Genomic DNA, 23,635 nt, shown 5'->3' with positions numbered 1-23,635 from the left:
ACTGCTGGGGTAGAACCTGACCCCGACCTCAGCACACCTGTGTCACACCTGTGCACCCCCATGGCACACACACACCTGTGTACCCCTATGTCACACGCACACCTGTCACACCTGTGCACCCCCACATCACACACACACCTGTCACACCTGTGCACCCCCATGTCACATGCAAACCTGTGTCACACACACACCTGTGTCACACACCCCCCCCTGTGTCACACCTGTGCACCCCCATGTCACACACACATCTGTGTCACACCTGTGCACCCCTGTGTCACACACACACCTGTGTCACACCCAGGCACCCCCATGTCACACACACACACCTGTGCAACCCCATGTCACACGCACACCTGTGTCATACCTGTGTATCCCCGTGTCACACACACACCTGTCACACCTGAGCACCCCCATGTCACACACACCTGTCACACCTGTGCACCCCCATGTCACACACACACATGTCACACCTGTGCACCGCCCCCCCCATCACACTCACCCTGTGTCACACCCATACCCCACCGTGTCTCACACACCCGGTGTCGCAGCCTCTCCCGCCCCCCCGGCTCCGCCCCGCGCTCTTTACTGCCCCCACCGGCCCCGTGGTCCCGCCCCCTCCCATGACCACGCCCACTTCCTGTTGGCCCCGCCCCCTCCGCGCAGGCCCCGCCCCCCGCGCACGCGCGGCCCGGTCGGTACCGGCGGCGGCGGCCGCAGCGGCGGGTCTCGGGTGAGCGCTGGGGCCCGGCCCTTCCCTCCCATCCCCTCCCATCCCCTCCTTCCCCTCTCCTCCCAGCCCCTCTCCTCCCATCCCCTCCTCCGGGCCCCGGGGCGAGCGGGGCTCGGGGCGGGCCCCGGTGTGGGGGGTGGTTCTCTCTCGGACGGGCCCGGTTCCGCGGGGTCGGCGTCCCGGGTGAGGAGGAGTTGTGGCCCGGGGGTTCCGCGCCCTGAGGCGGCCGAGCCCACCCCCCCCCCGCCCCGCCGCTCCTGCCCTCTCCGCGCTCGGTTGCGTGGGGGGCGGGCGGGTTCCCTCCCCGCCGTTCTCCGCCGTTAACGGGCCCCGAGGCCGCTGTCCCGGCGGGCCCGGCTGGGGTCCCGGCCTCCCGGTGCTGTGCCCGCTCCTAACCCCCGGGATCTTTTCCCGTGGCTCCTCCGGGCCCGCCTCCCGTGCTCGGGGGGCTCAGCAAGCCCCCCCCCGGGCTCCCTCTCCTCCGAGCCGCCCGCTGCGAGGCCTGTGTTACCGGGCTGCCGGGCTTTATTGGTTTAATGCAGCCCGGCCGGGGCTCCTGGGCCGGTTTGTATCGAGGTGCGAGCTAGCGGGGCGTCTGAACTCTTAACAGTGCGGGAAACTTCAGTGTGGAAACTTAAAAAGCGACTCGGCATTCTTAGAAGTGATGAATTTCAAGTTCCTACATTTAAAGCAAAAGAAAATTCTGCTTTCTGAAAGGATTTGAGGTTTGGGAAGTAAACACATCCTTCAAATGTTTTCATTCCCTCCTGCCCCTCCCCAGCTTGAGGAGCAGGGAGTGAATCTGGGAAATGCAGCTGAAACGCTCCCAGCTCTTTTCCTGTCCAAGCCCTCGATTAAAGCTGTGTGAGCGAATGTGTCAGAGGTTGTGCTGGGCGTAAAGATCCAACAAAACAAATCCAAACTCAGGACCTGAGCCCGAGTTCCAAACTCTCTCCTAAGTGGAGGGCAGCTGCCTGGAATATTGAAGTCTGCAATTCCAGTAGTTGCACTTCTGTTTTCGTTTGGAGCAAGGTTTCTAGGGTTTCTAATTGGAGCCAGGATTGTTTGCTGAGTAAACATCAATTTTAAGGGCTGGCTTGGCTTTAGCGTTTTGAGGCATTTTTAAAGCTCAAGGTGAACTGTGTGGTCCATGGGATTTTAGCAGAGACGTCTGGCTGTTCTCGCTGGGCTGGACGGCGCTAGTGCAGCTGAACATCTGCTGGCATCTGAAACGCGGTGCTGGTGAGTGGGATGTGTGACACCCGAGCTGCCGCCCGTACAGCTCTGTTCCCTGCCTTCTCCAAACCCTGTCTGCCTGGGTGTTGCACAAGGGGCTGCGCTGGAAACCGCACCAGCAGCTCTGGCGTTGAATTCCTGAGCTTTTCGTAGCTGTGTGCTGCTGAGTTCACGGAGCAGGGAAAGGAGCTGCAGCTCCAGGCCTTTCTAGTCTCTCATTTGCCTGAGCTTGGGGACTCATGCAGTTTTGGCGTACTGAAGCTCTCCCTCATTCCATGCTCCTTGTTGTGTGTGAACAGCTGCTGGCCTGAGCAACGTTCCGCAGCCAGTGCTGGCTGGAGGCCGCAGGGTGCCCCTCGCTCCTCCTTCGCACCAGCGGGCTCAGCGCAGAAAATCTTTCTCCGTTCTGATGGGGAAGCAAATGTTGGAACATGCAGTGCTCACGTGCAGCCACGCCGGGGGCCGTTGCATGTGGTCCAGGACTCGGAGCAGCGCTGCCATCCAAGCAGGAGGCTTTTGTCACACCGTTGTTCCCAGGCAGTGGTCCAGTGAGGGCAAGGTGGGACATGAAGGTGGCTTTTCTGCTGGGATGCTCTCCTTCTTCCATTTCCTGCTCCTGTGTTCTACACAGGATGGGAAACGGATCGCTGAGTCCCTCCCAACAGCCTCTCTCTGCTCTCCTGCGCTGCCCATGTTTGCGGGATGTCCAGAAGAACATTTGGCAACAGCCGCCTTGGTGGGAGAAGGTGTGGGATTTCTGCCTGGGGCTTAGGTGTTCAGGACGGAGCCCTGCAGCGTGGTTCGTGCTGGCCCAAGCTGAGCACTGTGTCGGTGTGAAACCTGCTGTGAAGCGAGCTGGCAGAGGTAGGGGGTGGGTTTGATATCTCAGGTATTAATTCGTGGATTTGATCAGTGAAACAACCATCCTTGGTGCATTACGGAAGAAGGAATTGCATCGAGAAGATCGTCTGGGGAGACGCGGGTCTTGTGTTGGTGATCCAGAGTGGTCTGTCACCAACGCCAGTCAAGCCGGGAGCGGTGGGTTAGTCTCAGAGCAGCTCATAAACTGATTTACAGTGAGTTCCTGGGGAAGGTGCTGCTTTCCGCTCATAAATGCAGACGCGTGGGTGTGTCTGTTCTTTGCTCGCTCTTTTTCTATTTCTTTTTTAAGCCAGCGAGCCACATGAGCGTGATGGATAGGCCGCTCCACGGCGCGTGGGATCTTCCCCCATCCGGCTGCGATGTCATTCTCCACACAGATGGCATCTTCCAGTGGAAGCCACCCACAGCTCCTCTGCCTCTTGGGAGACCTGGACTTTTCCATTTGAATGGAAGAAAGCTCATAGCTCCCTTCTGACTGCTGGGAGTTAAGGGAGCAGTTGATGTGAGGCCTTAGTAGGGAGAAGGTGACTTTATTGTAAAACAAAATGGATTTGGCTCATTTGCAGTCAGACCCACCAGTCAGACACAGCATTACAAGGAATGCCAAGTATCAGCTCTGGTGTCTCTTGGTCAGCTTGGTGACTGTGTGATGGCTTCGGGTCTGTTTTTCTACATCCCTTGGGGGCTAAGAGTTAGGGTGATCCTTTGGCTCGGTTTCCTGTCTCCTCTGTGAGTCTAGGATTTGCTCACTGCCATTTTTGACTTTATCCAGATGTCTTAAGGCTCCTACCCTATTCTCTCTCTTCCCCAAATCATCTCTTAAAAGCTTGAGGCTCTGGCTCGAGTCTTTGTTGATGCAGATTGTCCCTTGTTTCAAGATGTTCCTTGTTTTCCAACCTGAGAAGCTGCAGTCAGGTGTGCTGAGATCTCAAGGATGTGCTAAATCACTGCTCTCAGCACAGGCTGTTTATTCCTCCCTGCGTTCCTCCTGGTGCTTCCGTACTCGTTCTCATCCATTCTTCGCTCAGATCCTGCTCAGCCCATCTATGACTGTGATTTGCAGAGCATGCATAGAGGAGTCTCTTCTGGCGTTTTGTGTGTAGGAGTCAAGGGACTGATCTTGGATCAAAACTGAGTGGTCAGGAGCCTGAACGGAGCTGGCGTCACAGTCTTGGAGCTCCGATCAGTAAGAAGAGTGTGGGAGCTGCTCGTGTAACCAAGTCATTCATGTGCTTGGGTGCTCGGAGAGCTCCTGTGCGTGAGCTGGCAGCTCGTGTCAGGGTGCTCCGTGTGGTGCTGCCGGGACCAGCGCTGGGCACCGGCGGGTCGGATGCGGAGTGGCCGCTTGCCCTGGCACAGTGCTGGCTAGTGGGCATCTGGACTCGGGTCAGGCCATGCAGGTCTGCCCAGCACAGCTCAGCAGCTCTGGGCTGGTTTATACAAGTCTGCAGGTGGTGTCTGGGGCCACAGACTGTAAGAAGCTGAGTCTCTCCAAAGAGTTTTTGCTCTAAACTAGCAGGGGAAGCTGGGAGTGGATGGCGGTACCTCATCTGCCCTCGACCAAGGGTTTTGTGGCCCATTCCCTTCTCTGTAGTCTCCTAAATGCATAGTGAGCATCTCCTGTGGAAGGTTCAGCTTGCTTCCCTCTCTTAAATGCCTGGTGTGGTATGAATGCAGGGTGGTGTGGGTTTGGGACATCATTCTCAGCTGCGTGTGCTCTGTTTCTTGCTGCAGGTACCCCAGAAGAAGACAATGTAAGGCCAGCCAGCAGAGCTGCCACTTCCAGTCGTGGCGTGCCCGGACCTCAGGGAGGAAGATGGCAGCAGCTCAGGGAGCAGGAAGCAGCTCAGCCGGGCCGTCCGGACTCCCCGGTTCTGCCCCGGGGCACAGCAGCAGCTCCACAGCAGTGGCGGTGTGGGAATGGCAGGATGAGTTTGGCAGGTGGAGGCCGTACCGAGGGAACGTCTGCAGCTACATCGAACAGGTTTTTCAGGCCTCCCAGCAGAAAGGCCGGCGTTCCGGGTCAGGGCTCGTCAGCAGCATCCCTCTGGGACACGCAGATCCTGCCTTAGCACCCTACGTCATTGACATCCCAAGCCTGATGCAGTTCCGGCAGGATACAGGTAAGGGAGCTTTCTTGCCCGTGCTGGGGTTCTAATGAGGCTGCTTGCGTGCTTGGAGAGAAACAAGACCTTGCTCTGCACAGGAGAGCCCTACAGAGCTCTGCTGCCCTTGAGGGGCAGTTCTTTGCCCAGCAGCCTTTCTGCCTCTCCTGGCGCTGCCCGCTGCCCAGTGTGTTGGCATGGGAGCACATCAGTGCTGGCTGGCAGGATTCATAGGGCTAGGCGCAGGCGGGCAGCAATTTCTTACAGAGCCTCATCACAGCACCTCTGGAGCTCAGAGCTTGTGAGATGGAGCCCTCAGAGCTGCAGACTTTCCTCCTGCCCCCACCTTCATCCATTCGAGACCACTTGCATAAAAAGGCTTTTTTTACGATTCCAGCGCTCTTGTTTGAATCCTTGTTCCCTCTTCGACTGGAGTGCCAGCTGCTTTCCCTTGGCACGCTGCCCTGCACAAGCCGCTCTGCACAAGCCAGCAGCCCCCGCGCAACACCGAGCTGCTGCGGCAGAATGTTCCCTGTGCTTGTGCTGCACGGGGCTAGCTTGCTTCTGCCTGGGGAGAAGGGCAGGCTGGCCTTCACAGCAGGATTGAGGATTGATTCCCTTCTCATCTCTCCTCTCTTGGGGTCACTGAGCCCAGCAGCTTGGAATGTGCTGAGATGACTCCTGCCCTCTTCTGTTCCAGATGTGCTGAGCAGCTGTGGCTTGGAAAGGGGACAGGGGTGGAATGCATGCTCTTCATCTCTGGAACATCCAGGGAGATCCCCAATTACACACCCCGAATGAATCGTTGCTTTGGAGAATTCAGTTTCCCTGTTGTTCCCATCAGGACTTGGCCAAGCACCACCCCGAGCTGCAGAGGCAATAAATGAGCAAGGGCACGATCGGGCAACTCCTACAGGAAAGGGAAGTGGTTAGAGCAAATGCAAGCGGTCATCACAGCTGCATCCGTGTTTTTATTCTGACTTTGTGACCTTAGCATTAGTTTTGCTGAGGGCTGTCCTGGATGCTGTGGCAGGGCTGCTCAGCATCACCTGTTTGAGCACCTGGGAGCCCTGCATGGACTACCAGGGCTGACACCAGCAGCTGGTTTTCTTGTTTTCTCATGCCAAACTCGTGAATGAACCTTCCAGCCTCTTGTCCTTCCAGCCAGGCCTCCAACAAACACGAGGACAGTAGTGCTGGGCTGACCCATGGGAGGAAATGGCCTGGTTTGGTGAGGTGAGAGGCTGAAAAATGTGTCCTAGTGTGAGTGGGACATCCTGCTCCACCACGCGGAGCTGTCTCTGCAAAGGTCTCTTTTCACCCTTGTAGGAGATCTCAGAACACTGTATGAACGTTGTCCTTCGCAGGATGGTTTGGAGTCGCTCATCTCTAGGCAGTGCAGCTTTGGAAGTGGTGTTGGCTGACATGATGACATCTTCCCTTGGAGAGATCTGTGGTTGAGTTGTTAATAGCACAAAGGCTGTTTCCACTTCTTGGCTCTCCTGCAGTGCTTCCCACCGCTGGGCAGGGATGCTGATCGGAGCGGCCGGGTCTGCGAGCCTGCCTCCACAGGTACCTGTGTGCTCTGCAATGTGACTTGGAAACACTCTTGGATCCCCTTCCAGTGGCCCAGTTTGAAGAGGAGCTTTTTGCTCTGCCTTAAATGTGAACCTCTCTGAGCAAGCAGCCAGCTGACCTTTGTCGTGTGCTGGAGCAAAGAGCCTCTGCAGGAAACTTCCCCGTGAAAAATCTTTAAACAAGGCAAAAAATAGGCTGTTCTGTCCTCCTCATGGACTGTGAGACAGACAATCAGGCTCTTCAGAGGAAGCCAGGGAGAATAACAGGAAGGCAGTGTTAGGGGGAGCAGGATCCCACCGATGGAATGGCAGCTGTGCGGAGGATCCTGTGGGCAGGATTGGCCACGGGCTGCAGCTGCTCGAGGCCGATGGGCTGGAAGTGAACACCACGGAGCAGTCCTCTGGCCACAGCTGTTTGCCCACCCTGGAGAAGAATGCGTTTCCCTGCCAGCTAGGGGGAAAGGGGATGTTTTCCCAGTGTGTGGCTTTGGGCTCGTTATTGACTCCTAGAAGCTCTTCTGCCTGTGCTGTTTTGAGATCTGAAAAATGCTGATTGCTTGCAACCCTCGAGTCCTCTCTGTGCTGCTTTTGAGCTGCCACTGGAGCAGTGGCGTGAGGCAGAGCTACGTGAGGCAGCGCTCAGCCAGAGCCTGGACGTGGTTAGCAGCTGTGCTGAGTCCCACTGGGCTGTTCTCCCTCTTCCTCAGGGTGTAAAGCTTGCTTGGATTGCCTGCTCCACACAGAACCACCAGCAATGTCCCAGGGCAGTTCTCCACAGGCTTTAGGTGTGGATACTGTTCTTACCTGTGGTCTTGGAGCCTGGGGTCAGAGCTCTCATGACCTCTTAGGAGGCTTTGTTTTCTTTTGTCCTCTTGGCGCTGTTGTTTGAACTCCTCTGGTATCAGAAGGACTCACGGACTCACTCTGTTCACCCCACCTGCCTGCATCCCCAGACTCGCCCCACGGCATTTCCTGCTCCTCATTCTCCATGAGGATGAGGGTTTTTCCAGCAGCAGCAGTTTTGACTCTGCTGCAGGAACCTGGTTTTGCAGCGGCTGGGTGGTGGTTTTGCAGCGGTTGGTGCCGTACCTCCCTCTCATGAGGCTTTTTCCTTTTTAAAGAAAGGAATGGAGTCACCCTGGAGAGCTGGGCTTCTGGGGGGTTCTGAGCTCCTGCTGTTGCTGCAGTGTGGCCCTGCCAGAGTAGTGGAGCTGCTTTCTTTTCCCTCCGTTTGTCTAAGCAGCTGCTCTCTCCAGTTTTCGAATTACTTTGTTGTCTCCTCTCCAGTTTTGCTCTGTCTCCTGGCAGCCAGGGCCCTGGAGGAGCTCCCCTGTCCGTACCCTCTCCCGAGTCCCTGTCCTTGCCCTGTGGGGCTTCACCAACTCCCTCCAGAGCCAACCTGCCCAGACCCTGTGTGGCACGTGAGCGTTGGGCCTCTCAGCGCTCTGGCAGATGATGCTGTCCTGTCGCTATAGTTACACTGTCGTGAGGCCATGAGAGTCGAGTTTTTAACCAGATCCGTGCCTCAGCCGGATTTTTGTACTCTACTCTCAGGGAGGTGTATGCACTCGCTGGACCTTTGTGCTCGGGCGTGTCTGCCACTACATCCTCTCTCCTTCTCTCCTTTTCCATCCTTCCTCCCAGCAGCTTTTGAAGCTGTTGCCAGCCTGCAATTGGACCTGGCAGAGGCTCAGGGATCTCAGGGTGCTGGGTTTTTCCCAGCGTCGTGAGCAAACCCAGCCCTGTCAGGAAGAGAAAGTCCGTTATTGCAGACCCTGCAGATCTGCACAGAAACCAGTCCCTGAGCCCCAGGTCCCCTTAGTGCTCTGCTCACACACTGATTTTGTCTCCCCCACCTCTCCCTGTGCAGGGACGATGCGGGCTGTCCGCAGACACCTGTTCCCGGGGGACTCGGCTGCCGGGCAGGGCATCCTCTGGGAGTGGCAGAACGACGAAGGCGGATGGTCCCCCTACGAGATGAGCGTCTGTGTGTTCCTGGAGCAAGCCCACGCCACAAACTACCAGCGAGTGGATCTTGGACCCTTGGGCTACAACTATGAAGTTGACTTTGTGGCTCAAGTGCAGACCAACAAAACAACGAGGTTCCGCCGCAGCGTTCAGCGGCGCTTGGATGCCCCGTACCCGGTGACAGCCTCCCCAGCTCCCCTTCACACGGGGGCAGCCTGTTCCTGCCAGCAGTGCTGGCTGAACAGTGGGACTGGTCCCATCACCACGCGCTCCCGGCACTCCATGATAAACTTCCCCAACTCTTCTGCTACTCCTCAGGTTTCCGGTAGGACAGCATCAGTGAGTTCTTCCAGCATCGGCTTCGTGCCCTATAACAAACCGACTTTGTCTGCAGCAAGGTCAACGCCAAGACTCAATGCACAGAGCACTTGGGCTTTGCCTCAGGCTGGGGGCCCCAGCACAGGACTGTCTGCAGCTAACGGAGTCAGGTACAGAGCCCAGTTCACCTCTAAATGCTGTATGTGTGTGTTTGAGAGACCTGAGAGACCTGTGGGTCTGTTATCTGGCAGTCTCTCCACTCCAGAGGACTTTACAAGGGTCTTCTCTCTAGGAGAGAGAAACCTGTATCTTTGTGTTCAGTTCAGTGAATGAAAAGGCTTCTCCAGTGCTTTTCCCTTCTTTTCTCCACTCTATTTTACAGTCCCTGCCTACCTGTCTCCCTGCACCATGGCAGGAAGCAGCCAGGTTGGGATTCTGCAGGTCTGGAAAGTCTTTAGTGGTAGGTGGTGTTCCTAGGAAGAGCCTGATGCTGTGCCTGCAGACCTCCCGTGAACAGCCTGTGTTTTTTCAATCAGGAGGTGGAACAGTGGCCCGAACCCAGGCTGTGTGTCACGTTTCTCCACCTCTTTTGGCGTGGCAGCGCTTCCTCCCACGCACTGTGGCTGCTGCGCTGCCCGGCAGCTTCATGGCAGCAGCACCCCAAAGCGGTGAGGATTTCCCCTGGTTTCCTCAGCCTCGTGCCTGGGTTTCCTGGAGACGTAACAGAAGTCGCTGTGTGCGGCAGCCCTGCCGGTTTGCTCACACGGTGGCGAGCGGATCACTCAGCGTGTCCTGCAGTGTTGTGAGTCGAGGTGCCGCTGGCTGAATCATAGAAACCACAGAATCAGTAAGGTTGGAAAGGCCCTCTAAGTTCATCCAGTCCAACCATCAGCCCAACAACCCCACCATGCCATCTAAACCGTGTCCCGAAGTGCCACTTCTACAGGCTTTTTGAACCTCTTCAGGGATGGAGACTCCACCACAGCCCTGGGCAGGCTCTGCCAGGGCTTCACCTCTCTTTCAGTAAAGAAGTTTTCCTGATATCCAATCTGAAACTCCCCTGGTGCAACCTGGGGTCATTCCCTCTCATTCTGTCAAGCCTGTCCCTTGGGAGCAGAGCCCACCTCCCCACAACCTCCTTTCCAGGAGCTGCACCTTCCACGGGGAAGTGACAGCGGCCGGGGTGGCTGCTGCACCGTGCAGTGTGACCCTGAAGCACAAGCTGTTTAGTTTTGGTCACAGACTGGGATGGAGGATGTGCTCAGGCACCACATTGTTCTCTCCACTGCTCTGTGGGGGAAGGAAGCAGGGGCAGTTTGTTACATCACTGATTTTTGGGAGCAGGGCTCTCGGGTTCTGTGTCATTATCTGATCCTCAAACAGGATCCTTGTCTGCAGCTGGAGAGGGAGCAGCCCCCTACCAGCTGTCACCTGGACAGGATCGTGGGCAGGAGCAAAGGTGTGAGATAGAGGAGAGGAGGGAGGTACCTGAGATGCTTGTGATGAAGAGGCTGAGTCAGGGAAGGGAGGAAGTCATAAAGAGCAGTGACAGCATCTGATTCAGAGCCCTGTGAGACTGAGGGGAGGATTCCCACCATGTTCGGTGGGTTTGAGTGGGGCTGTAGCGGGAACAATCTGTTGCATCACTTGAAGACATTGCAAAACTGGGGGAAGTGGAGGGGAAACACAGTCTTTGAAAGAGGTGGAAGGGAAACCTCAGAGCCCGGGGATCTTCTTAAGGGTCTGGAGGAGTGGGGCTCACTCAGACGGGCTGTCAGCACAGTGCCGAGCTCTGGGTCCTACCCAGGGTTCCTGCAGGGAGCTCAGCACACAGGAACCTGTTCCAAACCACAGGAGGTAGGAGAGAGGGAGGTGGGGATGCGAGGGTGGAAAGTAGCCATGTGTACCTCTCAAACCATTCAGCTGCGGTCATTGTCACGGGAACATGGACAGAGCTTTCAGCCACGCTGTGGAGCAGGACACTGTCTGTGATGCTGTTTTGGGCACAGCAGCAGGTTTTGTACCCTAGCTGAGGAGAATTCATTTCCCTCCCTGGATAGCAGGTGGCATTCAGGCACTCGATCACCTTGGTCTGCTCTGTGAATTGCCAAGAAGCTGCCCAGGTTTGATGTGATTCTTGGAAATGTCTGTGTGTGCTGCGCGTTGCCTGCAGCTGATGCACAAGTGTGTGAATGCCAGAAGCACTCGTGCCACTGGAGACAGTCCCTGAGTTGCTTCTCTGTGCCAGCACGCTGGATTTCAAGTGCTCCTGCTCTGCCTGTCTCTGTTTCCTCTGGTGACTCCCTCATCAGCTTTCACATTGCTGCTTGCCCTTTCCTTCCTGGCTCCTGCCATCAGCTCATGGTGTGGCTCTGGCTGCCCAGGCATCCCAAAACAGCTTGAGGTGCTGGGAAACACTGCCAAAACAAGTAGGTTAGAAACCTGGAGGGGACATTTGGTGTCCAAATCCTCTTGATTTTCAAAGGAAGATGGGTGCCAAACTCTTTTAAGTCTCCTTCAGCCTTTCCTTCCTTGTTCCCACATCTTGTGTGACACCTTGGATTCACAAGGAGAGTCAAGGCTTGGTCTTGTTCAACCTAGGCTGCATCCATGTGTGTTCAAGTGCTCTTCTTGGCCTTTCTCTGCTTCAGTTTCCCCTCTGGAAAGCAGGGGGGTGATAACACTGGCATCTTTTGATCTGTGCAGCTGTACCTTCTCATGCAGCACAGGGATTCACACTCTGGTGAACAGTGTTTCTCTGGCTGGAGACTAAGCCGTCTGGAAGGTCAAGATGGACTTTGCTGCATCCTAGTGGTTTCTGGCTCTGCGCTCATGCCTGGACCTGCTGGTGCAGCAGTCGTAGTACAGCTTGGCTGCTCATGGGAAGCTCTGTGGTGGAGCAGCAAAGCAGGGATGCGTCACAGGGTTACAGCAGGGGTGTGACAGCAGGGTCCAGCAACAAGCAGAATGTATCAGGCCCACTATCCAGCCAGGATTATACGGAGACAGCTACCCATAACACAGGTCTGATGTCTATCTTGGAGACAGATAAACCTGGGCTCCTTAAATGCAGCTGCTGTGCATAAGGCCCCAGGTGGGGCTCATCCCAGTAGTTAACCCCTGCTGATATATCCAGGGCCATGGCTGGCAGGAGGGAGTCTTGTGCTGCTGAGCTGTCTCTGCTTTGTTAGCGGCCAATTTGTGCTGTTGAACTTGTTCCTTTTTCTTTTCTCTCTCCAGTACCCCAAACCTACCAGTCAAGATGTCCAAGCCCAGCAAGGTGGCCCAGGCACTGGCAGGTAAGGCTCTTCACTCTGTCCCCAGGGTTACACGAGCAAACTGCTTCCCTTTCTGTGGTGCTTGTTTTCACACATCGCTGTGGGGTTTTGAGCTGAGCCATATGAGCAGTGTGACACCAGAACATCTCCTTGTTGCATCTGTAGAAGCTGAGCCTCTGTCTCTGAAGGCAGCAGGAGGTAAATGTGAAAAACCACCTTTTCTTGGCTGATTCGAGATTGTTCATGGGAGAGTGTTTGGAGTGATTCTTCTGGTCCTGCACTTGCCTTGTCTGTCTGTGGGGAGTTGTAGATGTGTTTACAGCTCATAGAATGAAAGAGGAGGTTCTGTGAATAAGTGTTTATTTTCCTTGTGAGTCCTGGTGCTGGCAGGCAGATTTGGGCACGTTACTCGGGTGTGAGAGGGGCTTTGTCGGAGCGTGACTGCACTTGGCTGAGGTTCTGTGGCTCACGCTCGTTATTTAGTCTGGTTTTGAGGCAACGTTTTGTCCATTAGGAGTCTGCAGTCAGCTGTTCAGCCTCTGCTTCTGCCCTGTGCATTTGTTCTAAATGGGCTCTGCGTGTTCATGCTAGCAAGAAGGTATTGACCCCCACAGAAGGAAGCAGGGTCAGCCAGCTGTGTGTGGGCGGTGATAATCCCTGTGAGTCTCTAGTCTTGCTTTTCCAATGTCTGTGCACTCAGTGCTATTGCCCTGCTTAAAGCAGGATTGAGGACGACTTTCCTGCTTACTTTTCTGCACCAGTGCTGTGGAATTGCAGCCTCGGTGGGGTCAGGCTGTCAGATCTCCCCAGCCACAGGGAGGTCCAGCATTGTGCCTCTCCCTTAGGAACACTGTTCTCTAGGGAATGTGATCAGTGGGAGCTGGCACTGCTCCTCCAGCAATCCCTCCAACCATCCTAAAACCTGCTGGGTGGGGAAAGGCCTGCCCCGTGCGCGCAGGAAGCAGCTCAGGTACTGGTGCTGGGCTCTGGGTGTTCAGTTGTGCTCACTCATCCAAAACACCAGTTGCTGTTGTGGGAACATTTCAGGTCTTCATTAAGGCTCCCTGGTAGCAGCGGCTGCCGGCTCGGGCTGGGTCCGAGAGCACGCAGCAGTGCTGCTGTCTTTAGTTCAAGACTTAAAGTGATTTTGACTGTGAGATTTCTGGTTCCAATGCTTGGTTAGGGGCCCGCTGGCTCGCACCAGTGGCAGCAGCTCTCCTCGGCTGTTCCCACGGGAAGGTAGGGTGAGGGTACTGACTTGGGGTTGGTGTGCTTGGAAGGTCCTCGCGTCCTGCAGCTCCTGGGAACTGGAGAGCTGCCTGTCAGATCAGGATCAACAATTATGGTACCTAAAGGGGTGACCCCTGCCTGCCTGGGTTGGCATCACCTGTGTCCGTTCGGTTTCACCCCGTGTGGGCAGCCTTGCTTGGCCAGACCGGCTGTGCCAGGGGTTCTTGGTGGCCTTGGGGAGATCCTTTCATCTATCTGTGCCACTCTGCCTGTTCTGTGAGACCCTGTGGTCCTTGGGTGAGAACGTGTCAGTAAGAGCATCCAACTTTGTGTCTGGGCACTGACCCGGGCCTCGCGCAGGGGGGTTCTGGACTGGTTGCATGTTTGAGTCAGGAAACAGCCCGGCATGCAAAGCTGTGTGATGCTCCCTGTCAGAGCTTGATTTTCAGTCACATGTGGGCAAGGTGCCTCACTTTTGCCCTGAACAATCATGCTCTTCCACCTTCCTTTCCCAACCCGTCTGAACACAGGCCTGAGAAGGGAAAATCCTTGGAAATCTCGGCAGTGGCCGTGAACAGCTGTGCTGGGTGCTGGCAGGAGTTCTCATAGCACTAGGATGTGGCTTTGCTTGGCCCCTGAGAGGTGCCTGGAGGAATGCTGGCTCTCTTGCTCTCTCCTCTCAGGCTGTATCTGTGGGCTTTGTTTTAATCCTGGCGATGGCTGTGGCTGGTGGGGAAGCTGTTCCTTGGGAACGCGAAGGCAGGTGTTTCCTTGGATGCGAGTTTAACAGCAATTTGCTACCTTGGAAATGTTAGAGCATCTAACCAGGCTGTGTTTCGTGGGCAAACATCACGCGACCAGTCCTGCAGCTCCATGTGCCAATCCTCCCTTCAGGGAATGGCTGTCCTTCTTAATGACTCGTCAGCCTTAACAAACTGCATCCTGTGGATAGAGTAGATGAGATAGGAGAGGGTGGGAACTGCCTTGTGGCTGGTGGGGGGCAGAAAAAGCTGGAGCACCGAGGAGAAGACGGTATGGGGTGAGCAGAGCTGCCCCTGTGGGGTGCGTCTGGCAGGGGATGGAGGGGGGCAGCTCCCAGCTCCGGCCAGCCTGGCACTGCTGTGGTGTTCCCAGGGATCAGGCTGGGGTGATGCCTTTGGAAAACACAGCTCAGTGGGGAGAGCAGAGCAGGACATTTAGGTGCTATGTATGATGCCCATCATCCTTAGGGCCCCCAGGGTCAGAAGTGCCTGGGGAGCCTGAGAGCCCCAGTACGGAGGAAGGTCCTGCTCCCACACCAGCTCAGAGGTCACGAGCGAGACTGATGCCCATGTTTCTCTCCCTTACTCGACTGCCCAGACTCCTCCCTCGAAAGCCTCTGGACCCTGTCCCTGTCCAACTCCGGCCTCACTGCCTCTTGGCTGGTTTGTGTCCCTCTGAATCAAGGGCTTGGGTTTTGTTTTGTTTTATTTAATTTCTTTTGAAAGGTTGAAGTTTTGTTAATGGATGTGTTTCCCCGTTGTTTCCTCCCCGCATGTTGATCTTGTACCCGCTGTAGGCATGACGACTATTCTGATGTCAGCCTCTGGACTCCCCGTGCACCTCACCTGTGTGCCGCCAGCCGCCAGCACCCATAAAGCCACTAAAAAACACAGCTCAGTTAAGGAGGGGAGGAAAGTGTCCAAGAAAGGTAGTTCCTGCTCAAACTCTGATATTTGCTTCCTTCTCTTCACCTCTCTGCACTTGTTCTGCCTCCTTCCTTCCCTCTTGTCTCTCCCCTGACCCTCTTGACTCTTCCAATTTGACTGATGATGTTCGTCCTGCCAAGGGCAGGAGCAGGACACATCTCCTGGCATGCCCAATCACTGACAGGCTGGAAAATAAGGTGATAGATGGGGTCCTGTGGTAGCTCTGCTCATTTCCATGGTCGTTAAAGCTGGAGCAGCCCAGTTCTCAGTGCATGTTGAAGTCCCATCATCCTGCTGCTCTCTCTTGTAGAGCCCTGGGTGCCCACGGGCCAGGGCCTTCTCTGACTCATTTGTGGGACAAGTCTGGGAGATGAGGGACCATCCAGGAGCTAATTTAATCCACACTTGCTCTCAAGAGGAGGTTTGCTTGTGAGCCGTGCTTGTCAAGGCTGAGTCATGGGGTGAGAAGGCTCTTCCAGACAAACAGGCTCCCGAGTCACACAGGGCTTGCCAGGCCAGGCTGCAGAGGATTTGTTCTCTCCACCTCTGGGGTGGAAGGCGGTGCAGTGGAGCTCTCTGGTGGACATGCCCTGTCAAGAAGGGCTGGGTTACCCCAGCTCTCAAAGCTGAGCTTCTTCACGTCTTGCTGGCACCCCTCACCCTTGTGGAGTGTCGATGGGCTCCCAGTTTGGACCCAGGGTCTGATCTGCGTGTAACAGCACTGGGACTCCGCGATGTCGGTGTGAATCCAGCCTGGTGTGGCTGCCGAGGTGGTTTGCCAGCCCCGGCACAGGGTGCTGGGGTCGTCAACCACTGCCGAACCGATAGCGCTGCACCTTCAGATGAGCAGAGGGGGGACCAGAGGAAGAAGGGTGTTCAGCACAGAGATGCTTGCGTTTCAGAAGGAGGCATCAGACTATCTGGCAAGAGTGGTGGTGCTGGTGTCTCTCCTTGGAGCCTGCCTGCAGTGAGGAGGCTTGATGGGGCAGTGAGGTCCAAGCCCATCCCGGGGAGGCAGGACGGATGGCAGAAGGAAAATAGAAATTCAGTGTGGAGGGAGGTGTCTTGCAGAAATGCATCATGGAGGGAGCTGGAGATGCAAACGGCAAAGAGAGAGAGCGCAAATGTGGAGTGGGATGTGTGATCGAGGGGGAGGAGAAGCAGGGGGCGGCAGGAGGAACGGCAGAGAACAGGAGGAGCGAAGGCAAATGGGAGGAGGAGAGGAGCTGAGTGGAGGTGGATGGCAGAGGAACTGGGTGAGGATCTTGCTCTGCGGAGTAGCTGGTGAGTTGGTGGGGCAGCACGGACTCCTGGTGCTTTGCTCCGGCTTTCTGTTTGTGAAAATCCCTCCTCTTGCTTTAGAAAGCTGGGTCTTCTCTGCTGGGGGCAGGGACACTGGTCCTGCAAGGTGCACAACTCCTGGAATGAGGAGAGCGCTCAGTCCTCCCTGAGAACAAGCTGTGTGTGCACAACGTCCCTCTGGGCTCGGGAGCACTGCTGTGCTGTGGAAGGAGGGAGCCTGACTCTCAGTCAGGCTGTTCTGTTTCCCTTTACAGGCAGAGATTGTTCTGTCAGACTGTTCCATGTCCTGAGTTCCTGCGTCATGTGCCCTTCCCCTCCCACACCCCGTCAGGTTTTTCCATCATCGAGACCGTGCCCCTTCCTGCTTCTCCTGCTGCTGCGACCCCTGGCTGCACGCAGGTCAAGGTGGTGCTGGTGGAATTGCAGCCAGCTTGGGCTATGTTAAACAAAGGCACTAATTAGTCAGGACTCGTTAATGCTGTTGGCATTCTGGCAGTGCTGCGCTGTGGGTGCTGCAGGTGACAGGGGAGCTGCGGTCTCTGCGCTGTCGGCGCTGGCACGCAGCCCAGCAGCATCTGCTGTCCCGATGGATCAGCGCTGCTGTCCCGCTGACCGGCACGATGCTGCACGTCCTGGGGCTGCTGCAGCTGCAGCCTGACTGCACACCTGGGGCAGGCTGAGACTTCGCTGCTGTCTGGGAGATGAGCAGCTTGGCTCTCTGAACGCTGCCTGCTGCTCGGGCACGGAGGCAGCTGCCACAGGCTCCTCTGGCTTTAAGTTTTCAGCTGGTGGGTTCACCCTCTGCTTTTCCCCTTTCTTGGAGGTTTCCCTGCATGCCCTCTCCAGGGTGAGCAGTCACATGTGGAATGCTGTGGTACAGAAGGAGAGATTAGCATGCTCATCCTTCCCTGCCAAGCAGGATAAGCTCTGGCTGGGTAAGGGGAGCGATCCAAGCTTAGTGTCTGCTCCCCACATCCATCCACGGCTGGGGCTGCAGACCATGCCAGTGCCTAGGGGGTGGCTGGGACTGGGAAGTCCCTGAGGAGTTCACTATTCCTGTGGAGTCCATCTGCTAAAGGAGGCTGCAAGAACAGGGGTTCTCTGGTTGCTTGGTTAGCCTGTGGAACTGTGAAATGGGGAGACATCTGTGTTTAATACCAAATCTCCTCTCACCAATCTGATCTCTGGACAGCCCTCGAGGCCAGTGGGCCCAGCCTTTGTGAGTCCAGGGAGCAGAATCTAGAAACAACCTGTGTCTGGCTTGTGTAAGGTGTGGAAGGAGCCTGCTACCACACCTATGGCTCTGTTTGGGGTGCAGGAGGAGGTGTGTTCCTGCTGCAAGCGTTTGGTTGCTGAGGAGGGATTCCACACCCACCCGTTCAGTGTCACCCATGGAAAGCCCTGGCTTCAGCAGACACCTTGTTATCTACAGGGAGGGGAAGCATTAAAAAAGTCATTATTGCGCTGTTTGTAAATGAAAGAACAGCAAACATTCCTTCACATCCTGGATAAATCGATAGCACAACATTAGGCCAGATGGTGGTAAACAGTCTCAGTGCTTTCTGCTGTTGCTTTGTCGATCCACTATTGAATCTGGAAAAGTCTGGGGGCTGAGCAGGCTTTGCCGAGGAAACAAAGGTTTGAGGCAAACACTTTTATGGAGCGAACGGTCCAGTAAGGAAGTGATTCATGTGCTGAAGCACGCATGGCTCGTGCCGTGGCGGGTGCCTCTTCCAGCTCCCCTCTGCTGGGACAGGGACTGCTGGACGTGCTGGTCTGTCTGTCTCCAGAGGCAGGGGAGGCTGGGTGGGCTCTGCTGCCCTTGTTGAAACCAAACTGTCAGCATCAAAAGGCTTCTTGGGGGCCCAACACGTGAGCACTGGCAGCTGGGCATAAGTTTTTCTAAAGCATCGAGGCTCCCCAGCTCCTTCTTTCTCCAGACCCTGTGGTAGATCTAAGCACATCTGAGCATTGTTGCAGCGAAGGGACAGGAACAGATCAGAGATGCCACAATGCAAACCCATCAGGGATGGGTTTCCAAGGGATGGCTGAGGTCTGTGTCACCCTCTTCTGCCTGTCCAATTGCCCCTAGCCCCATCCTAATGCCAGCAGGTGAGGTAGGGAAATGCTATTGGCTTTGCTCCAGATCCCTGCTGTACCCCACAGGCTCTGCGAGAGACTTTTTATCTTCGCTCTTACCCAGCTCGGTGCTGGGATTTTTGTTTCCTTTCATTGATCTGATTTGAAGGAGCCAGGCTGGTTCTTGGGCAAGTTGCCTCTCTGTTTCTCTGGGCTGCTACAGAGGAAGGAAAGTCGATGATGAGAGAAACTTGTAGCAGGGTCTGTGGTGAAGGGAGCGTCCTCCGCCATCTGGAGCAAAGTGAATGGCTCTAAAGCCGCTCAGAGCTGCGGTGCAGGTGGGAGCTGAGGCATTCTGCCAAGTTCTGGGCAGGCACAACTGCCCCTCTCTGCTCGCTTCCTTGCTCTTTTCACCACCTTGTCGGTGCATCTCTTTGGCACTGCTTTCTCCAGCCCATAGCCAGAGGAGATAAGAAGGTCACTTCAAAAAGAGCCACACAGAAAACAATCCAGATGGAGAGGTCTTGGTGGTCGGTCTGGCAGGCAGGACGGGATCCCTGGGGATGGGAATGTGGTGGCAATCATCATCGGGCACTCGTGGAAGGGGTTGGGTTATGGTGGGTAGCAGCTAGCCCTGCTCACACAGTCCTCTCCAAAACTTGCAGAGCGGAAGTTGAAGCCTCCATCTCCCACAGGAAAATGCCCCTGAAGTGGGGGAACACCTGCTTAATGCTTGTTTTATCCGGTTAAATGTCTCCAGAGAGTGATCCTCACAGCCCTGCTTTGCCTAAGATGTCAGACACCTCTCCTTGTTGGCACTGGTGCTCAGAGGGAGCACCTGTTCACCTCCTGGGCTCTTTTTCCTGCTCTCTGTGCTCAATCATCCCTTCCTCCTGCCACCACTGCCAGAAATCACATGTTTCAGGATGGCCAGGAATCCCTTTGTGAAAATAACTCATCTTAATGACTGTCTTTATTTAGCAGAGTCCAACTCCCAGCTCATCAGTCTTCCTCAGCTGAATGGTTTTCCACCCTTGCTTGTACCCTGCCTTGCTCTCTGTTGCCTGAGCAAGCGTGTCTGCAGTGGAAAGGCATGACTTGTGCTGTGTTGCTGGATTTGAGTGTGCAGGAGCTCAAGAGAAAGCTGCTGTTCCATGTTCCAGATGTGAGGCTCAAGCTGCTGTACGTGAAACAGGGCCTGAAGCTTACGGTGTTGCTGGGTCTCCTTGTTGGAGCCAGCTGGGGGGATGTGGGGGTGCCTTTTCTCCTTTAACTGTGCAGTTGATATAATCTTCTGACCCCTGAAACCAGAGCGTCCTCGGGCTGTGTTTGATCCTGGATGGCCTCTGTGCACACAAAGAAAGCCCAGCTGGACCTGGCTGGTGTTGCTTGAGGTGTTTGTGGAGAACTGGAGCACAGCAGCTACAGGTGGACCCCTCGGCACAGGGCACCAACATCTGCCACTGCGTTCTGCCATCTGCAGCACTCGTGGTCCTAGCAGTACCAATTTCTGACTGCAAAGCCTTTGTAGGGCTTGTAGGGATCAGTTGGAGCATCCTCTTCTCCCACGTAACCCTGACCTTCCTCCTTGGCGCCCTGGCCAGTGCCTTGCCTGTCTCCCCTCACTCTGGCTCACCCTGCACGTGCCTGTCAGAGCTCACAGTGTGTCTAATTGCTTCTCCTCTCTTTTTCTCATCTCTCTCCATGTGCAGCAATGCCAACCGAGCCAGAAGCAGTGGTGAGGAAGTACCTGGAAGAGCTGAAGGGCGCTCCTGCCGACGAGGTGAGAGGACAGGGCTTGCCCAGTGGCCTGGGGGTGCTGTGAACACCACAACAGTGCTCGGGGACCTTCCTTCCCTGTGCAACCCAGGTGGTTGATCTGCTGCTTGTGTGGCTCTGATGCTAAACGGAGAGGCCTCAGCGCTGCCTGAAGCCCACGTGTGGTAACTGGTGACTGGTCCTCGTCGCCAGACTGACAGGGGAAGGCACGGTTTGGGTTGAACAGCTGAGCCTGGCACTGCCTTCCCTTTTCCCTTGGAGCTGGCTGCAGGGCCTGAGGAGAAGAGAGTTCAGCTTTGGTCTGATGTCAGTGCTCATAGAGGTCAAAACTAGAGATCAAAACCCTTTAGAGGAGCTGGGTAGCCAGGCTCCATTCCCACTCACCCCTTGGACTGAGGGCAGCTCTCTCCCTGGGCTGGCCGGGAGGCAGCGGAGTGGGGCCATGGCAGCCGGACAAGGAAACATGTCCCTGCCCTTAAGCCTCAAAGGGGAGGGTTAAAGTTGAAGGCAAATCTTCCCGAAGCGTCTCCTCAGCGATGAGTCGTGATCAGCCTGCACTGAAAACACAGGGTTTTTCTCCTTTGTGTCTTGGACTCTAGGACTGCATCATCTGCATGGAGAAGCTGTGCTCCCCCTCAGGTTACAGCGACGCCTGTGAGTCCAGCACCATCAAGCCAGAGATGGTTGGTCGTCTGAGAAACTGCCAGCACGCCTTCCACATGCTCTGCATGCTGGCCATGTACGCCAACGGCAACAAGGTACCGAGCCAGCCCACCTCTCTGGTCCTGTGTGCCCGGGAGGCTCGGCTGCGGAGCTCTGATGCCCCCTCTCTCCTCGCAGGATGGGAGCTTGCAGTGCCCCTCTTGTAAAACCATCTATGGAGAGAAAACTGGCACTCAGCCCAAGGGGAAGATGGAGGTCTCCACCTTCCCCCAGTCCCTCCCAGGCCACAAAGACTGCGGGACGATCCAGATTGTGTACCACATCAGCAGAGGCATCCAGGTGAGCACACAGCTACCTCACAGGGGCAGCTGCCAGGTGACACAAGCTGCGAGAGCCTCCCAGACACATCCTGGGATCCAGCACAGAACCTGCTGGCGAGCCTGAGGCACTGGGAGCTGCCCTGGCTGTTCTGTAGTGCGGGAGTGACTTGAGTCTCTTCTGTGAAAGAGGTTTTCCCCCTCTGAGAGTGGCCTCAGGGCCTACAGCAGCCGTTTGCTTGCAGTAAGAACTCGGAGATGAAGCAGAGAGGAGATTCAGCCCATACTCGCAAGGTGGGAGAGATCCTGATGGCTGAGTTGCAGCTCCCACCTGAGGTTTCAGTGGTCACGAAGGTTTGAGTTGGGTGGTCTTTTTTAGGGTATTGTCAGATCACATGGAAAAAGCTGTGGTTTGGGACTGCCTCCCACCAGAATTCCAGTGATCTGAGGAGAGCTGGCTTTGTACCCAGCACAAGACTGCTCTTGGGGGCCCTGTGGTACTCGTGTGTCCTGAAAGAGCCAGTTAGGTGCCTCATACTTGTAATAAGCAATGCTTTGCTCTTTTTACATGGAAGAGCTGCTTTGAGATGGGCCTAATCCTGATCCTAAATCCTGCTGCTGATCCCAAATCCTGCTGCTGAGGGATTATCCAGCTCATATGACGATGGACTTGTCTGATCTATTGCAGGGCCCGGAGCACCCCAACCCCGGGATGCCGTACACAGCCAGAGGTTTTCCTCGCTATTGCTATCTACCAGACAACGAGAAGGGCAGGAAGGTGAGGTGTCACAGCTGGATATTCTCTTCTTGGTAGTTGTCCAGGTTGTTTGTTCGTTATGTATTTGTAAACACTCAGCCCATGAAGATCTTTGTTACTTCTTCATGGCTTTGACTGTGAAGGCTTGTTCTCCTTCATCCCTTTACTGAGCACAATCCCATCTGAGCTCTTGGAAGACATTCTTGCGCTGCGGGCTGCCTCAGGCGCTGCAGTTACAGGGGCTTGCACCGCTCAGCTTGGACATTCCAGCTGCTGGCTCTTCCCATCCCCATTTCCTCTGGTTGGGTGTGTTTGTCTGAGTTTGTGCTACTATTTTTCAAGCCCTGAAAGACCCAGCGTGTGTAGGGAATGGCCCTTCCCATTGGGGCACTGCAGGTGTAGCTGGGAGGTGAGGGAGATCCATTCTCATGCTGGGATCATAGCATCATCAAATACTTTGGATTGGAAGGGACCTTAAAGCCCATCCAGTTCCACCCCTCCTGCCACAGACAGGGACCTCCCACCGGATCTTTGGTCTCTTCGTGCTGCAGCTGGGATTTAGGTTGTCAGGCTCTAAGAAGCCACTTTCATGACTCAAGTCTTCCGGCTGCTTAAGGCTAATGTTGGTTGTTCTCCTCCCACCTCCAGGTCCTGGAGCTCTTGAGAGTGGCCTGGAAGAGACGCCTGATTTTCACGGTAGGCACCTCCAACACCACGGGCGAGAGCAACACGGTGGTTTGGAACGAGATCCACCACAAGACGGAGATGGACACAAACCTGAGCGGTCACGGCTACCCAGACCCCAACTACCTGGACAATGTGCTGGCGGAGCTGGCCGCGCAGGGCGTCACCGAGGACTGTCTGCGACAATGAACGAGGTGGGGCCCGGCCGTGCCCTGCGCCGCAGGGGACACCCACCACACTTATTCCTGTTGCCTTAAGTTCCTGTGTCCGAGCACCCGTCACACTGAGCAATAACACTGCACCACGGGAGCCCGACCCACGCTCTACGGCCTCGTTTTTGAGAGGGAAGGGGGGTTTTATAGGAACTGCATTCGCGTCTCTGGGTGGGATCAAGGGCCGCAGCCGTGGCCGACTAGGACAGTGCCCTGAGCTGCCACATCTCCCGGTGAAGGCAGGACCTTACCCTGGTAATGCTTGGGGACAGGACAGGGAGGAGGAAGGGGTTCCTTGCCTCCTTGGACCACCTGGAACACAGACGAGGGCGGCAGCTCCCTGGCCTGGAGGCAGCTCTTCCCTTGGAGCCTCCTGCCCCGTTTCTGTGGTTGGTTGTAATAAACACTTCGTTTCCATGGCAGTTGCTGCTTCACGGTGGAGCTGCCTGATGGCTGGGGAGGGAAGCTCGGGTCTGCCTGAGGGGTGTGACTCTGCAGGGCGTGCTGCGGGGTGCTGAGCTTGGGGCTGAGGCTGCTGGTGCTTCACCTGCTGCAGCCCGGCGCTGGCAGAGGTGACCCGGCAGTGTCTGTCCAGGCTCTTGCTCAGTGCCATCCCAGTGCCCCAGCAGCGGCTCCGTGCTGCTGCTGTGGGGAGGGATGGTGCCACCCGGCGGTGACAAATCCCTGTTCTCCATGGCAAAGGGCCTCTGTCCTCCCTGCCTCTGCTGGGGGCTGAGCCGAGGGGCAGCCAGGAGAGGCTTCGAGCAGGGATGTTCTCCAGGCAGGAGCACATTCCTGCACCAGGAACTCAGGCACCCTGCGAAGGGAAC

General features: G+C 56.0%; 1 protein-coding gene across 2 annotated transcripts; it reads left to right on the top strand.

The window, feature by feature from the left end:
- Positions 1-671: 671 nt before the first annotated feature.
- On the top strand, positions 672-23,227 carry DTX2 (deltex E3 ubiquitin ligase 2). Of its 2 annotated transcripts, XM_069873851.1 has the most exons (10): positions 672-730; positions 4,583-4,971; positions 8,401-8,986; positions 12,057-12,115; positions 14,883-15,014; positions 20,106-20,176; positions 20,772-20,930; positions 21,013-21,174; positions 21,841-21,930; positions 22,558-23,227. In XM_069873851.1, the coding sequence occupies exons 2-10, from the start codon at positions 4,665-4,667 to the stop codon at positions 22,780-22,782; spliced, it is 1,791 nt and encodes a 596-aa protein (XP_069729952.1). In that variant the 5' UTR covers positions 672-730; positions 4,583-4,664; the 3' UTR covers positions 22,783-23,227. The 2 variants fall into 2 exon arrangements, with proteins under 2 accessions (XP_069729952.1, XP_069729950.1); XM_069873849.1 differs by lacking the exons at positions 672-730; positions 14,883-15,014.
- Positions 23,228-23,635: the final 408 nt, after the last annotated feature.

The sequence above is a fragment of the Phaenicophaeus curvirostris genome, chromosome 21, assembly GCF_032191515.1.
Source record: "Phaenicophaeus curvirostris isolate KB17595 chromosome 21, BPBGC_Pcur_1.0, whole genome shotgun sequence".
Lineage (NCBI taxonomy): Eukaryota > Metazoa > Chordata > Aves > Cuculiformes > Cuculidae > Phaenicophaeus > Phaenicophaeus curvirostris.
The sequence above is the reverse complement of the archived record's forward strand: the minus strand, read 5'-3'. Positions and strand labels throughout refer to the sequence as shown.

Coding starts and splice junctions, on each gene's coding strand:
- DTX2 (XM_069873851.1), top strand. CDS start 4,665: ATGGCAGCAGCTCAGGGAGCAGGAAGCAGCTCAGCCGGGCCGTCCGGA. Junction 15,015..20,105: donor GAGGAAAGTGTCCAAGAAAG/GTAGTTCCTGCT, acceptor CTCCATGTGCAG/CAATGCCAACCGAGCCAGAA. Junction 21,931..22,557: donor ACAACGAGAAGGGCAGGAAG/GTGAGGTGTCAC, acceptor TCCCACCTCCAG/GTCCTGGAGCTCTTGAGAGT.